Raw genomic sequence first — 16,989 nt, forward strand, 5'->3', positions numbered from 1 at the left:
CCAGAAGAATTAGGCAAGAATTTTCTGTTTGAGTCAACTGATCCACTACCAGGTGGTAAGTTCATTTCTTTTTTCTTTTTAGATTTTTCTCTTCGCTTAGATTTCTCCTTTTCTGAAAACACAAAATTGAGGTAATAAAATTTCCACCCTTTTCCTCCTTCTGTTCCCCCATTTTTCCTCTTCTCAGTCATGTCCTCCGCCCAGGATTGGGAGACCCGCCCCCCGCGGAAGGGGGAGGGACGGGGCGGAGCGAAGAGAAGTGGGCGGGCCTTCCCCTGTCGACGTGCTTACGTCAGAGGACATCCGGTCCGGCTCCTAGTGCCTGGAAGCAGCTCTGTCCGCCTTCCTCGGGGCTTAGTAGCATTTTTTCCCCCGGAATCGTGGTCCTCGAATTGGATCTGCAGCCGCCGCGGGTGGACCTCACGCCATTCCCTGCCCCTCGGCCCCTGGAGTGAGCCCGGCCTCCCCGCGAGGGTGAGCGAGGTCGGCCCGGAGCGCGCGCGAGGGAGGGTGCCCCGCAGGCGGGGACGGCCGTTGGTTCCCAGAGTCGCGTGGCACCTCCGCCGACTCTCCCCTGGGCTCCCCTTGCACCCCGCTGGGTCCTCCGGCTGCAGGCTTTGCCTCCAAAGCCGCAGTGGCCCCGGGACTGTTTTCTCATTTCGTGACACGGGCCACGTCCTGAAGAAGTGGGAGCGTTCCTGGAGAAGGGCTTAAACCCGTATAACGCTGAGAAATAGAATTCACTCTTTAAGTTTACAAAACAAACTAGAGGAGAAAAAAATGAGGCTCAACTTTCCCAGCGGGTTCTCCCCGGGGGACGCAGAAAATTCAACCGGTGATCACCCTGTGATTATTTTTTTAGCTCCTTTGTCGAGGGCAGTACACAACTTTTCACCCTGTAAGTTTTGTCATTGTAAATACCGGAAGGGTGACCTAGTGGACCTGGACGTTACTTCAGGTAACCACCCACTAAACCTCCTTGTCTGGTTTGTTCATATTTTTAAGTCGCAACTAACCACCGCGCGGTTTTTTGATTGGGCATTCCAGCATCAGAGTTGAAACCCGGAAATTAGGACAACTTTATGAGTGACCTTAGTATTGTTCCAGGTACAAGCTGGTGTATGATTTTGCTGTATTGTAATGAGAAATGTGAGGGTCAAGGTGTGCTTTCATGGAACTCTCTCCCTGTATCATGGACACGACTTTGGTTTCTTTGAATATTTTTGTCTTCAGGAAGGCTGTGTGTCAGTCACCAGTGAAACTTAAAACCGTGCTTGGAGGTTTGGAATTTGTAGATCTTGGATAGAGCCTAGAAGTCTAAATCTGTGCTTTTAGGGAATTCCACAGTTGATTTTTGAGAACCACTCTTAGCAAAGACTTTTTTAAAAAATACATGTATTTTGAAGAATATTAAGAAATTTGAGATTCTATTTCAAAGCAAGCACATGGACTCATTCATTCATGTATCTATTCATTTGTTAAGGCTTAATTTATTTCAGGCAGGGCTGGGAAGCAAACATTGTCAAGAAAGATAGGGCTGGAACCCTCAGGGAACTTGTGTCTTCAGATGGGATGAAAAGCCAAATAAAAATGTGTTATTTAGTGAAGACCTTGTTTTTCTAAATGAGGTAGTTCTTTCAACTACCTGATAAAAACCAGTTTTAAAGTCCTTATTTTGATATGTGTGGTAAACACATACTGTTAAATTTGAACCCTGTTAGAATTACATGCTCACTGCAGGTAAAAGTAGCGGGAAAGGCAGCTTTCAGGGAGTCAAAGCTACTCAGATGCCTTTAATATCTTTTCGGAGAGGGTAGTTTGGCTTTGTAGTTAATGTTGTCATTTGACTTGACTATTAGATGTTTTATTCAGGTATTACATGGGAGAAATTAGACATAGTAGAAGACTTGGCAGCATCAGGTCATCTGAATATAGGGCTTAAAAAAGTGATATAAACTGGGTAAATAATATACTTTTAAATGATTCTTGTTATTTATTCCTAATAATTTTTTTTCCCTTGCTACAGAGTAATTTTTAAAGAATATTGAATATCAGAGAAACTTTTTTTGCTCTGTGGGAAAGAAAACCATTTTGGCTGTTAGGATAAATCTTTTTGATGTTTACATTTTTTAGAACTGTTTGGTAATACAAATAAATGCCTTATTTTAAAAGTCATCTATTTGGGATGATGTGTGCTAAATGATGCATAAAGGCTTAAAATGTGCTTAACCGTCAAAAGAGCAGGGTTGCGTTTAAAGTTTAATGAGAATTAGAAGATTTCATTCTGCTATTCCTTAGTTTCTTTAAAATAGCAAATGCAACGAGGCAATTATATCTTCTCTGTTTGCTTGTGTAGAAAGAAGGGGAGATGCCTAAAAAAAAGACTGGTGCGAGGAAGAAGGCAGAGAATCGCCGGGAACGTGAAAAACAACTAAGAGCATCAAGAAGCACTATCGATTTAGCTAAACACCCGTGCAATGCTTCAATGGTAAGTTTTTTTGGTTATCAATTGAAAAACTATATAAATCTATGTTAAAGGCATGTCTGTTGTTTTCATTAACACTGAGTAGTGGTGAATTTTGTTTGATTTTGCTATTTCTGAAAGCTGTCATATTACCTTGGCTACCATTGGTGACAAATAGATATGTATTGAACAGGAATACATACTGGGAACTGTGTGACATTCTCCAGCTTCCCTAACCTAGTATGCCTTCCTCAGTTTGTCCTATTAATTGGAGCCTTTTCATCCTAAGTCATCCTTACCTCTTCCCTTCCTTTGACCGTATTTCTCTGAGTTATCCCGTATCTTCCTGTTTCCACGCCTCTCTACTTTTTCTGTTCCCACTCCTCTTTTTTTTTTCTTTTTTGATTTCATTGAACACATATGAAATGCTTAATGTGACTTAATTCCTCATATGTGTATTGTGTGCCTACTCTGTGCCAGGGACTATTTTAGGCACTGAGGGGAATACGTAGCTGAATGACACAGTCCTGGTTTCCTCAAGCTTATAGCTCGGTTGTTTTCTGTATTACTTAATGTTTATCAATGGCAGAAATCCAACCTAAGTAACTTCAGGGAGAAATAGTTTATTGAATGAGTAATGGGCTAACTTGTGTAGTTGGGAAGGGCATGGATGTAGCTGGGATGCAGGGACAGCTGGAACCTGAAACAACTTGTAGTTCTGTCTTTTGCTTTTATTTAGTTCCATTTTCTCAGATTGTTTTATTCCATTTTGGGGGGTCCATAGCCACTGGGTCCATAGCTCCCATGTCTCACATCACATATTGTTGCCCTCAGAGAGGGAAAGAACTCCGATGGGTTGGGCTTGGGTGGGTGCCCAACCCAGGATTAACCAGCATTTGTACTGGGTTGGTGGGGGGGTGAGGGGGAGCGAGATGACATAGCACAGATAGGACAGTGGGGACTCCCTTGTCCATGCCAGGGTGATTTCTAGAGAAGAGAAGGAGGACAAAGAAATGACTCATACATAAATATATACAGTGAGGGCTAGACTTTGGTAAGTGCTGCAGAAAAGGTACAATTGGGATTAAGGTTCATTAGGACTGAGGTAATAAAGGTGAGTATGGAATTGGGGTACAGTTCACAGAGGAGGTGGGATCATCACCAGGACTTCCAGTAGGTGAAGAAGTGAGGATGGACTTCTCAGGGAAAAGTATTAGAATAAGTAAGGCGTGGAAAAGAAGAAATACAAGACATATTTTGAGAATGGCTGACAAATAGTGACTTGAATCTAAAGAGAATAGGCCAGGGAGGTTTGAAAAGTCGTTAGAGACCAGATTGTGGAGAGCTTTTTAATACCATGTTTAGAATTCTGGATTTTCTGTGAGCTTCAACATACTGTGTTCTCTACTGTTTCTTGTGTTCATTCTGTATTATTTTTCTGATTGCTTAAAAAAATCCAAAAAGCAGACCACTACTGTATGTAGCCTGTTTTGTGAAAAAGCCACTTTCTCTAGTGTGGTATGCCCCAAAGCATACCTTTGTTGTTAAAAGTATGTATAGATGCTTGTACTCATGGGTGGAATTGGAGGGTTTGGGCAAATGTCACTTAAATTTTAACATGAAAAACGGTATTCTTTAGAATTCAAGTAACTTTGCAGTTTTCAGCCAGTAGACAAATTAATGTTATGTTTTTATATTTTACAGGAATGTGACAAGTGTCAGAGGTAAATTTTTATTTATTTCTTTTTCTATCTATAGATAATAATATAGACTGACCTTTTATCTGATATTGACTAAATTTTAAAATTTTCTTTTACATGACAAGACGGCAGAAGAATAGAGCATTTTGCTATTTTTGTAATTCTGTACAGAAGTTACCAATTTGTGCACAGTGTGGTAAGTATATGATCAAAACACATGCTTTTCTTTTATCAAACATTTGTTTGGCATTTAATCAGTTTGAACCTGTGGGTTCATCATTATCATTTACAGTAATGTTATACCTTACTATTAATAAGACTACATAAAATGTTATTTGGCCTATCAAAAAACTGTCAAGCCTTGGTGTTGTCTCTTTGATGTAATGCTGGAAAATAATTAAGATACAGTTTAGATAAAGGTACCATGTGTTGTTTTAAACGTGGAAAGATTAGATTTCAGACTAATAACATTTGGTGATGCTGCATTTTTATTTATACTGTCTTAGTCTTGTCGATATCCTTTGTTTACTTTCCTAAATTTTGATTTCTGCTGATACTGCCTGCAGTGTGTTAGGCTGTTGAAAATAATTTTATTCCACATTTACCTGGTGCCAGTTTTTGTGATCAGTTGTTTTTCTGTTTGGTTCTTAGCGTATGATTCTTGAATTTCCTCACATGTATTCCCAAGTGAGTGGAATAGAGTTCCTAAGCCACTTACCTAGTTCCCAAGTATAAGTGGAAACTTTTATTCAGAGTAAATGATTATTCAGAGTAAAACTAAATAGTAGTTCATAGAACAACAAGATCCATGTTTCCCAAATAGTCTTCCACAGAATACTTGAGATATTAGTAGGTATTTCTTAAAGCAGAGCATACATTTGAGACACGCTGCGTGTTTCATTCCCTCATTCCCACCTGGGAGAGTTCTTTTACCTATGTATGTGTTAAAGGTTCTGAAGACCTCCAGTAGAGAAACCTGATTAATTGTCTTTACTCCAGGTTTGTCCCCCAAACTTTTATTTGAACAAGTATCCCCTTTGCTTATAGGATAATAGTTTCAGGTGAAACACAGTTTGAGATATGCTCATTTAACTGTGTTTATGCATGATAACATTGCAGAAAGTTAGGAAGGCTTAGGACCACACCCCTGAATGTTTCTAGTGTAGGTCTAGCTTTCAGAGACGGCTTTGAGGTATGTAATTAATGGAAAAGAGAACACTGGCCTAGATAGACCAGTCATTTGCCAGTTTTTATATCCTTATTTACAAAAGACAAATGGATGTAGAGTGAGAAAATAGACTGTGGAGAAGATTGAGATAAGCTGTCGCTAGGCCCTTCCCCTGTTTTCAGCGTTTGTGGTGCTGTGCACGGATACACTTCCCACTCACTGATTCTTGTCTTTAGTATTGGACAGGGGGCTGCTGCCCCTCATTTCCTGTTTCTCTTCCCATTTCCTGTTGTCTAGCTTTGTTTCTTAGGTAATCAAGGAAGTGGAAAATTGAGCATCTTCTGTTTCTTTCATGTTCTGCTTTGTGGAGTCTGAGATGCGTGATTAATATGTCACCATTCATCCTCTCGCAGCATGTGATAAGTGAATGTCCTGACAGTGTTTCGGGTTGGTAATTCGCTGCTAGATAAGAGCTCTTGTGGCTGTATTGTGATTTTTAGCTTTATCATTATATTCCTGATTTTTGTGCTCATTTGGGCACTACTTGACAATTCTTTTAGAAGAATGTTTACCCAGGGGCTAAGTTTGTAAATTTTTAACTATGGTCAAACATAAAAAAAAAAATGAACCAGATAATTTGCATAATTATTATTTGATTTGCTTTGGTTTGATATGTTCTAGGGAAAGAAAGAAGCAGTAACTTCAAATCAGACTGCGTTTATTGTGAATTACAAAGTGTAAAATTCACTTTTAAAGCATACCATTTAAAAATCTCCCTGAATTCACCTGAAAATTCACAAGATTTTTAACTGCTTTAGTGATTATTAGATTACAAAGCATCACCTTCAAATTTTGATTTTAGTACAAACATGAATTATCATATAAGTTCCTAATCTCAAAAGATCTGACTCAGGTAATGAGGTCTCAGTTATATCCATTTTCTTTTTTCAGTTATATAAGCAGTAGATAGTGCTGGTCTCTCTCTATTTTCAAATTATTTCCATAGGAACTTGGGCTAGATAAAAAGAGGAATTAGTGAATATTTGCATGTAGTACTTTGCAAGACTAATAGTGAAAATTTGTTTCTTTGCTAGGGAAAACAAAGTGCATGATGAAGTCTTCTGACTGTGTCATAAAACATGCTGGTGTCTACAGTACTGGCCTTGCCATGGTGGTAAGCTTCTTGTAGTTATCTTTTAGACCAGTAGGTTTCCGAGGATAAGGAGAAGGCATTCTGACCAAATGTAATCAGTCTGGAGTTATCTGGATTATCTGTGGCTTGTTTTAGTGTGATTTTCACTTATTACCCACTTGTTTTTGACTGCTTTCTTCTTTCTTCTTGGGAAATGTATAAGGAAGGGAAACTTATCTATTGTTGACCTAAACAACATTCATTTGTTAGTGATACCTTTCTAATATATCTTAATTAGACATCACAAAATATTATTTACTATACTGAAAGTGCTGCTAAACTAAGATTCAGTCTTTTGGTTAAATAAGCAACGTAGTTCCAAAAGAACCTAGGATTAATTGTTTTTTTAAAGCTTTACATTTCAAAAAAGAGTACGTAGTTAACACAGAATTATGCTCTTTACTACATGTAGTTACATGTAGTTCATTACATGTCGTTATCTCTTTGTTACATGTAGATGTTTCAAAGAAAATTCATTATTTTAAATAATAGAAGCAGTTGCATTGTGTGAGGCATTTTGCTCTCTTTTTCAAAAACAATGTTATCCTCTTGACCAGTTTTACTGTATTCTATTGTGTGAATTTATTCTTAGGTCCAAATGTCAGTCCATGAGGAAAGTAATATTTATAGTAGAATATTAATAATTTTCCAAGAACACATAATTTTCCATCATGAGGCAGACCTTTATATTTTTCATGAGTGGGTATCTTATAGAAGAGTTGGAATTATTCATAATCATCTTGTGAAAATTCTTTATTTTAAGTATAGGATTGTCAGTGTTATCTTTATTCAGAAGCTGTTGTAATCGTCCTTGGTAGTTTGCTTGTGTCTAGATTTATCAAATTATTACTTTTTTAATTCACTGAGTTGTATGAGTATGAATGATCTCTTATATAAAGAATACATTAAAGTAGAATCATGCATCATTAGCTCTAAATTCTAGAAAAGTGATTTTTCTGGCCATCTTCTATTTGCTGATTAAGATTCCCTCTCCCCGACTCTTCCCCCTGATTTGGCCTGGGAGCCTGACTTGTGTGGTGGGCTGGATCAGTGTCTTACTTAGGGCTTCTTTTTGGGTTCAGCCGCCCAAAAAGGACTTTGGCAGGAGACCTGATGATAGGAGGAAATTATGATCCGGGTGTTTATTCTCCCAGCTTACTCCCTACCAGCTTGTCCTGATTTCGACATGGATTGGCCACCAGTTCCTCTCCATATGACCAGGTAGTCCTCTGCATACAGCTGGCTCTCTCTTGTGGTTGTAGAACCTCCCTCCCTTCCCTGCCCTTGGCCCTTCAGCCCTAGGGGTAGTATCTGCATCATCCCTGACGTTTTCGAAGCCCTTCCCTGTTCTTTGTGAATTATCTCTTTAAACTCCCCTGGATTACCCAGTTGAATTGTCATTCTTCTCTTGCTAGAACCCTGAGTAATCCAAGAGATAGATTCGAGGACTTGCTATCTGCACTGGTAATCTATTTTTACAAGTCCCCAAACATTCTTCCTATTTGCTCTTTTCCACTTTTGTTACAGTGCCTTGAATAGTAGAACAGTGAATTTTGAGGGTTAGAAGACCTGGATTTGAATCACAGCTCAGCTCTAATGTAGCTCTAGAACTTGGACTTAGTCTCAGGCCCCTGTCCCTCCTCACCTGTAAATGAAAAGCCATCCAATTCCATTTCCTTAAGATTCTTTCTAGCTCTTAGTGTTCTGTAGATGTCATTGTGTTATTAAAGGTGTGTGTAGTCTTACAGTTTACCTTACCTGTCATTTAGTTCCAAATATTTTATTTTGGTTTTATTTAACAAAGAGATATAATAACGATTTAATGCATAAGTTGCCTTAAAAAGATGCTGGCAGAAGTTTAATATTTTCTCTCTGTTATTCTAGAAAAGCTATATATTTATTTTATAAATTACACAGATAAGAAGGAACTTTCTTAAGTCAGGAATGTTAGTATTTGAAAAAACTTCATTTAGTTACCAGAATTGCTATAGACAGGAATGCTTAAATTATGGGCTCTAGACTTCATTTGATTTATTGTAAAATTCAGTTTGGGGGCAACACTGTCAGCTCTTTGACTTATTTTAATGATTAATATTAGCGTTAAGTGTATAGTTTCCCTTCTGCTTCTTTTTCTTTTGATTTATAGATTTGTATATTGTAAATAGCTATTGGTGAAGTAGTTTGATTTTCAGGAAACACTCTTTAATTTTGGCTTAAACAGTACATTTTCTTTAATGAAGCCACTCGTTATCACTTAAGGTTGATAAGTGGCTAAATGTATATAATTTTGGTGGTTGCCACTGCTTAAACTATGGCTGCAGCCAGTTGTGTCACAGGTTAATTTTTCATGTTCTTTGGTTGCAGGGTGCAATATGTGACTTCTGTGAAGCTTGGGTTTGTCATGGTAGGAAGTGTCTCAGTACACACGCCTGTGCCTGCCCGCTTACCGATGCTGAGTGTGTGGAATGTGAACGGGGTGTCTGGGACCATGGTGAGTGGTTACATACAAATGACGAGCTTTGCTGGAAGTGAAGGCTGACTTTGAAACGTTCTGGATGCTCTTTTTTTATGATTTTTTTTTTTAGGATACTATCAATCATAAGTACTGGCACTGTTGTGGTTGTCAGTTTAGTTGGAAAAGGGATTTACACCAGCAGCATCAGGCAATACTAGGATTTTTACCTAGGCAGGTAGGGAGGGGAGTAAAAGGGGAGGAAGTGTCTCTGAGCATTGTGAGTATATAAGGGTAGCCAGGGTACAGTGGGAGTTCACTCTTTTATGGTTCAATTTGTCACTTTTCTTTGTAGCCTTTGCCGGAACAAAAACTGCTGTGATATTTTAGTGTAAATCTGAAATAACTTGCCATCTTTTCTGAGCAGTTTTACAGATAAGTTTTTAAAATTAAACTTTATCATATTTACATTTGTGGGTTTTGTTCTTTAATCCAATAGGAGGCAGAATTTTCAGTTGTTCTTTTTGCCATAACTTTCTTTGTGAAGATGATCAGTTTGAACATCAAGCCAGCTGCCAGGTTTTAGAAGCGGAAACATTTAAATGTAAGTTTTTATATATTGGATGTTCTTTATACCCAAGATTCTTAATAGTATAAGTGTTAAACTTAATGAAAAAGGAATCTAGTTTTTCATGCGGCCTCTTATGGACTGTAATTTAATTCAATATCTATTTTCTGTTTGTAGAAAAAACTTAGAACGCATATAGTCCATTTTTGTCCAACAGTGTGCCAGTGACATTTTGGTTGGGTCAGTTCTTCATTTTGTGGGATCGATCAGGCATTGCAGGCCTTGCAGCATCGCTGATCCTGAATGCTAAAAGTCATTTTCACTTCCAAGTTATTATAACAACTAACATACCCTCCCCCACCCTGTTTTCAGGTGTCCCCAGATAAGTGGTACACCCCTAGTTTGTTCCTGCTAGTTGGTTCCAGTGACTCTTAGACAGGAATGTGCATCAGAAACACCTGTGGAGGTTTTTTAAAAGTACAGGTGTCAAGGCCTCATCCCTGGAGATTCTATCTTTAAGTGGGTGGCAGGTGCCAGGCATCTGTATTTAACCTGCACACATAGCTCTCATGTATATCCTAGTTTGAGAACCAGTGTTTCAGGGTATCATCTTTAGAGATAGATTGCATTTTATTTTATTTCTATTCTGTTGATTCTCAGAAGCTCAAGTTTTAGATTCAGACATTACTCGAATTCTACTTATTGGCCATATGTTTTTGGGCAACTTACCAAATCTTTCTAAACCTGAATTTTGTTATGTATTAAAGAAAGATGCTAATTTTTTCAAGGAGTTCATTGAAGTGAGAACCCATATAAAGCATAAGTATGGCACCTGTCACTTAGAAAGCCCTTACTGAATAGTAGATACCACTGTAGGAAAGACTCAAATTCCAAATTCACTTTCTTCAATTTGGTTCTTGTTCTGCTATGAAATGCCAATCCCTATACTTATCTATAAATTTAAAGTTGATAAGTCATCAGTCTAAGACATACATACACACACTTATGTAATTCTTGTGATATTTATAAAGAAAATCTCAAAAGATTAAAGGAACATCTCAGAGTAGTTAGCCTTTTTGAGCTGTTCCTAGGCTTCTGCAGAATGTATAATATAAAAATTGAATTATTTTATTTGGGACTTGGGAACCTTGTATATTCCGTAGCATTTAAACCCCAAAGACAGGCAACTGTAAGTGATAAGGCTATATTTCCATCAAGAAGTTTTAGTGATTCAGTAAAAGACAAAGGAAAAATAAAGACACTGAATAATTGAAAGGATTTTAAGATAAATTTATTACCATGCCTTTGATACCTCATGTTAAAGTCATTCTCATTGCAGATTCACAGGTTTCCTTGGTTTACTGTAATTTATCGTCTTTCTTTCCTTTTTTTAATTGCTTTATTTTTTCTTTGCCATTTTGCCTTCGCCAGTTGCCATTCACTACTTGAAATATTTTCTCTGAAACACTGTCCTAATCATACATATAAGTCCCAAAGATGGTTTGTTTCTATTCCCTTAATTGGTCATATCTCATCATTTTTGGATTTGAGCGTACAACTATGAATTGGAAGATACGGAAATTCTATAAAATACTTCTTTACCTGTATAACCAGTGGGAAGTATGTTTTGAGGGGAAAAAACAAAAACAAAACACATGTGTGTACTCTGCCCTTATTTTTTAAAATAATGAAAGTGGCCCGGGGACTTCTAATTTAAATGGCTTACTGTCAGCAGGCTTTGATGTATTCTAACCTGCTTTCTTTTAAAATACTGTGAAGACATAGAAATAGATTTAAAAAGAAAACCATTCCCCAGTCTCAAACTAGGAATGTCACAATATTTTTTAGAATCTGGGAGAAATGCATTTTTTATATATGTTCAAGATTTTATCTCTTGGGGAGAAAAATAACAGGGCAGTGGAGTGCCTGTGTGTTTTTGAGGTGTAATTAGGGAAAGAAGACTGGCAAGGCCACATCCCATCCTAGTGGTTTGGGTTTCCGGCGGTACGGGTGAGGGTGTGATAGACAACAACGAGTTTCTTGGGATGTGTCATGGTGGCATGTGTCAAAGATTCAGGTGGCGGGGGTGGGAGAAGATTCTGCATCAGAAGTGCCTGGTGCACAGGGAAATTGGGTTGGGCACTTTGTACTTTCAGTCTGTGTTCTGGTTCTGTACTTGAAAGGGATTTGTAGCATTTTGGTGATATATATCCTCTTTTGACTGAATGAAGAATGAACCTAATTACTCTCTGGGCATACCTTCAAGTAGAAATGATTGAGATTTCAGGTTTTTTCCTCCACAGACTGAAATAATATAGTTATTATTGGAGTAATTTGGTATACTTATGTATTCCTAATATATATATATATAATAAGTACTCAGTTGATTTTTACTTTTATTATTAGCATGTAGGACAGGTAATATAAATCCATCTGAAATAGCAGTGTCACTGTGGAAGGAAGCAGGATGGTTGGACAGAAGCAATAATAATACACATAATTGAGAAATCATCATTGAGTTTTTAAAAAAATACTTTCCTGTTCAGATTGAAAAAGCTCCCCATGACCCAGGCAAACTTAAAAGAATCCCCAACTTAGAAACATCTGCAATATTTGGATTATAAAGATAGATTTCCTTTTGTTTTCTTTACTTTTTCAAGACCTCTAAGTAAATTGAAAGTTAATAGTTTATATTTAGACTATATCAGGGTAAGGCTTAGTTTGTTTTCTTGTTTCTATACCTCTCTCAATTATTTTTGTCTTTTCATTTTTTGGCATATTCAATATGTGCCAGACAAGTTGGCTTTTCTAAAATATTTGCTCTTACGTTTAGGAGCATTATTTGCATTAACATTTGCGTTAATTGTAGATAATGACCAAAATTAATGTGGCTTACTGACTAAAATAGAGATAAAATATTTTAGGATTTTTCCATCTGTTTTCCTGCCCACTTGAGTATTATTTTCTCTTCATAGTCACGCTTTTCCACCTGAAGTATTCTATTCTCATATCAGAAGTTTGCAAAAAATGGCAATAGCCTACAACACGAGGAGAGAATATATATTAATGGAGACAGTTATTCTTTTAAAAATTGAAGTTACATCCTTTTTTTTTTTGGCTGCGTTGGGTCTTCGTTGCTGCACATGGGCTTTCTCTAGTTGTGGCGAGCGGGGGCTACTCTTCGTTGCGGTGTGCGGGCTTCTCATTGCAGTGGCTTCTCTTGTTGTGGAGCGTGGGCTCTAGGCGCACGGGCTTCAGTAGTTGTGGCTCGCGGGCTCAGTAGTTGTGGCTCACGGGCTTAGTTGCTCCATGGCACGTGAGATCTTCCCGGACCGGCGCTTGAACCTGTGTTCCCTGCATTGGCAGGCGGATTCTTAACCACTGCACCACCAGGGAAGTCCTGAACTGTTATATCCTTAAGTGAAGAGTCCAGCCAATGTCACTGAAAAAATGTTTTACCATTTCAGTTTCCTAAATATCATTAATGAAGCTTGCCATCTCCTAGTTTTGGAGCAATAGAAGGAGATTGGAGGATAAAAGGATGCTGTGTCTGTGCAACTGCTGGGTTACTTGCATCTGGCTGGGGATTGCATCTCATTTTTTGTATCCTCTAGGTTATGAGACAGAGAAAAAAACGTTGATAATTGATCTAAGATAGTACATCAAATATAAATCTGTGGAAAAGAGTGTTTTCATTCCAAGTTTGAAAATGGATATTATGTACTTTCCCTCACAGGTGTTTCATGCAATCGGCTTGGTCAGCATTCCTGTCTCCGTTGTAAGGTATACTTTTATATGTTTTCGTTTTTGTTTTTAATCCCCATACTCATCCATCAGCTCTTGGATTATTTATAGCTATAATAAATCTACAAGAGTCCTTAAACATTATGTAATTTACTTCTTTTATTTTAGAGATTGTGAATGAAGTTGAGACAGCTTAGAGGCATTTCATAGGTCATCTAGTTGGCTTGTCTTAGAGTTGACACTAGTGCGTGTGTCTCCTGAATCTTAGCTCAGTGTTTTTATACCTTATGTTTATAGAGAACATTCTGACCAAAATGATGGGAGCATATTTCACCTTATGTCAAAATGTACTTGCTTGGTAGAGTTTGAGTACAGTGAACATTTCCATAATGTTTTGTTTCCTTAGACCTTGTCTCCAGCATTTCCATTTGTCAAAGATCACTAAACAGATGCAGCTGATTCACTGCCTCTTGGAGTCATTTCTCTGGTTCCTGCTAATACTCCTAACCCTATCTCTTAATTCTCCCCCAACTCTTCTCCAGTTCTGTCTGTGCTGTTTCCTCTGCCTTAGATCACTCTTCCGTCTTTGCTTACCCTGCTGCACCCCCATTCTCCTGCCAATCTCGGTTAAGACTTCACGTCTCCCAGGCAGCCTTTCCTGAATCCTGGGTCTGGTTTGGCGCTTCTCCTCTTCACTTCCCTTGCAATGCGTAGTGTGTGTAGCTGCCTCTCCACTTGTCTGTGTCTCCAGTTAGACTGTGTGCTCTGTGCAGGTAGAGAAGCTGGTCACCATTATGTCATCAGAGGCTTTGTGAATACTCATATTTACGAAGAAACGTGTCTACATATCATACCCTGCATATATTTTCTGACTTGTGTTTAGGCCATAGTTCAGAAGAGTCCTGGCAGAGACCTTTTCCTTTAAGGAATTGAAATCAGGAGCATGACCAGTCCCAACAAAACTCTTAATCTCTGCCCTAGCAAAAGTATATCTTTAACTTTACATTTCCTTGAAATACTAAGTGATGTCTTCATATATTTTTTGAATTACTTATTTAATTTGCTCATTTTTATTTCTCCTATATAGGCTTGTTTCTGTGATGATCATACAAGGAGCAAGGTGTTTAAGCAAGAAAAAGGAAAACAGCCTCCCTGCCCTAAATGTGGACATGAAACTCAGGAAACTAAGGATCTTAGCATGTCAAGTAAGGCTCTTGTTAAAATACCACTGGCGTGATTTTGCTTTCTTGCTTAGACGAGGTTTATCTCTTCTTTTTCTCTTTCTCTTTTTGTTTTCGCCTTTTCTTCATATTTGAGAGGATGAATGTGTTCTGTTATGCAAATGGAATTTTATAGCCTTGGAAAATTTGTGGGTAAAATTTCCCAATTTAACTTAAGAAATATACCGTCATTCACTCTGATATTTGGCATTTGCTTCAGTTAATGACATAGTGAATACTGAAATTTAAGACCAAAAAGAATGATTTTTCTGTTTTTGCTGAGGCTTCATTTTAAATAATTGAGTAGCAATAAATCCTCAATATTCAAGTGGTGGTAATCTTTAGTACTTGCAAGTTGGAATTCATTTTGAAGCTATTCTTATGTGTGTGATATTTGAGCAGTGATGCTTATTATGTTATACATCACTACTGTAGGAAATTGTTTTACAGTTTTCATATAACTTTTCTATGAAGGAATGCAATTACTACAAGCATGCTTACAGTAATGAAGCTCACAATTTTGTTAAAGAGAATTTGACTCTTTACCAAACATAATGGAACCATAATTCTAAATGACTCTGACAATACTTTGTTTAATCAAAGATAGAGTTATACAGTGAGGTGAGACATTTTTTACACTTACCTTTGTTTTGCTACTAAGGCAGAAGAAATGACAGCCTTTGTCTTCTAGGACATCTGAATTATAAAGTAGCTCTCTTGAGAAGAGTGTAATGACATGAGATCACCTGTTCTGTGATTTGAAAATGCACTTTTAATTGATCAAACAAAGAGCATTTTAGTTTTTAACGTGCCTTATTTAACTTATGTACAGAGAATGCTATTATTAATTCATTTTCCTACTTTGTCTAGAATTAATGAAATGACACTGTCATCTTTATCATTTCTTATATATGATGTGTATGTAGACTCTAAGTAGGATTGAACTGATGGTTGTTTCTAAGGTCTCCTGTCTTTCCAGTTAAATGTTAAGTGAGGAAATAAGGAAAATGTGACTGACTTCTTCATTTGAGAGTAAGAAGCAGCCAGTCAGGTTCATGTGACTTCATATATTGTAGAGGAAAATGAGGATGTAGAGAATTGGAGCTAATCAGGGGCTACATACATATCTGTCTTTCGTAGCACGCTCCCTGAAATTTGGCAGGCAGACTGGAGGTGAAGAGGGAGATGGAGCTTCTGGGTATGACGCCTATTGGAAGAACCTTGCATCTGCTAAGTATGGTGATACCAGCTACCATGATGAGGAAGAAGATGAGTATGAAGCAGAGGATGATGAAGAGGAAGAAGATGAAGGTGGAAAGGATTCAGATGCTGAGTCATCAGATTTGTTTAGTAATTTGAATTTAGGAAGGACCTATGCCAGTGGCTATGCTCACTATGAGGAACAGGAGAGCTAGGAAAGCTGCTTGCCCATTGGTGACCTTGTCTGAGCTGGAATGTGTGTGCTTGATGACTCGTGTGTGGCTATACAGGTGTACGTACTGTCACTTAGCCTCATGTGAAAGACTAGTCACACACACTGGGGCAAGGAGTAGGGCATAGCATTTTAATAGGAACTGATAATCAGGCTTCCAGCATAAGCAAAATGAATTTCAAAAATGAATTTCAAATCGATCCAAGCAGTTGAAGCATCATGGATTGGATTTTACTGATTTCAGTAATCTAGTAGGTTTGCCAATTAAATACACATATAGGATAAAGGAATAGGATGGTAATATATTTGTTTGAAATTAAATTGCTGTTTTTATTAACACTGCTTAGAAAATCGTTCTGTCTGATTTTGTAAAATGTATTGGGTAAAATGAATTATTGTAATTTTTCTCGTTTGTCTGCAGGATAAACGTCAGATGTTATATGCTAAATTTTCATTAAATATTCATGTTATCTTAAGTAGTTATATGTGTGTTTTAGCAATTGACTCATTCATTTCTTTCTTCACAGCGTGTGTCCTGAACAATACCTATTATTTCTGCTTAAATGTATAGACAAAGGTGACTATGTAGCCATTTTTCAGCATCAGTATTATCACACGTTTTACCTAGGAAATTTCATTTCTCTTTGAGTGAATCTAGTATCTCACTTATATACTTTTGATGTTTTATTTGATTTCTTATTCTTAGTATTTTAAATCTATTTTGGAAAGCATTCCAATATTCTTGTATAAACTGTTTCATTTTTTTGTCCAATATGCAAGATAGGTAGCAGAGATTAATAGTGTGTGATAGACACAAAGTGATGCAGCTGAACCCCATCATTCGTGGTAGGTGGAGAACAGACAGTTGCTGGCACAAGTTCCAGTGGTTACAGTTTACACTGACAGTGAATTGGGATGGTGTGGTAGAAAGGAATGCGTCATCAGGCTGGCATTTGAAAAGTACGGAGAAAATTGTAGCCATATGGATAACAGGTAGGATGGCTATTGCTGAGTCATTTTTATTCCATAGAAACATAATGAACAGCCGA

General features: G+C 37.6%; 1 protein-coding gene across 2 annotated transcripts; it reads left to right on the forward strand.

Moving 5' to 3' along the window:
* Positions 1-316: 316 nt before the first annotated feature.
* ZNF330 (zinc finger protein 330) lies at positions 317-16,416 on the forward strand. 2 transcript variants are annotated; one of them, XM_060012083.1, is made up of 11 exons: positions 317-474; positions 863-958; positions 2,357-2,488; positions 4,169-4,188; positions 4,290-4,360; positions 6,427-6,506; positions 8,889-9,015; positions 9,476-9,580; positions 13,281-13,327; positions 14,376-14,493; positions 15,649-16,416. In XM_060012083.1, exons 3-11 carry the CDS (start codon positions 2,369-2,371, stop codon positions 15,921-15,923), a joined length of 963 nt encoding a protein of 320 aa, XP_059868066.1. In that variant the 5' UTR covers positions 317-474; positions 863-958; positions 2,357-2,368; the 3' UTR covers positions 15,924-16,416. The 2 variants fall into 2 exon arrangements, with proteins under 2 accessions (XP_059868066.1, XP_059868064.1); XM_060012081.1 differs by lacking the exon at positions 863-958.
* The last annotated feature ends 573 nt before the right edge of the window (positions 16,417-16,989 follow it).

Source organism: Delphinus delphis, chromosome 5 (genome assembly GCF_949987515.2).
Source record: "Delphinus delphis chromosome 5, mDelDel1.2, whole genome shotgun sequence".
NCBI classification, from domain to species: domain Eukaryota; kingdom Metazoa; phylum Chordata; class Mammalia; order Artiodactyla; family Delphinidae; genus Delphinus; species Delphinus delphis.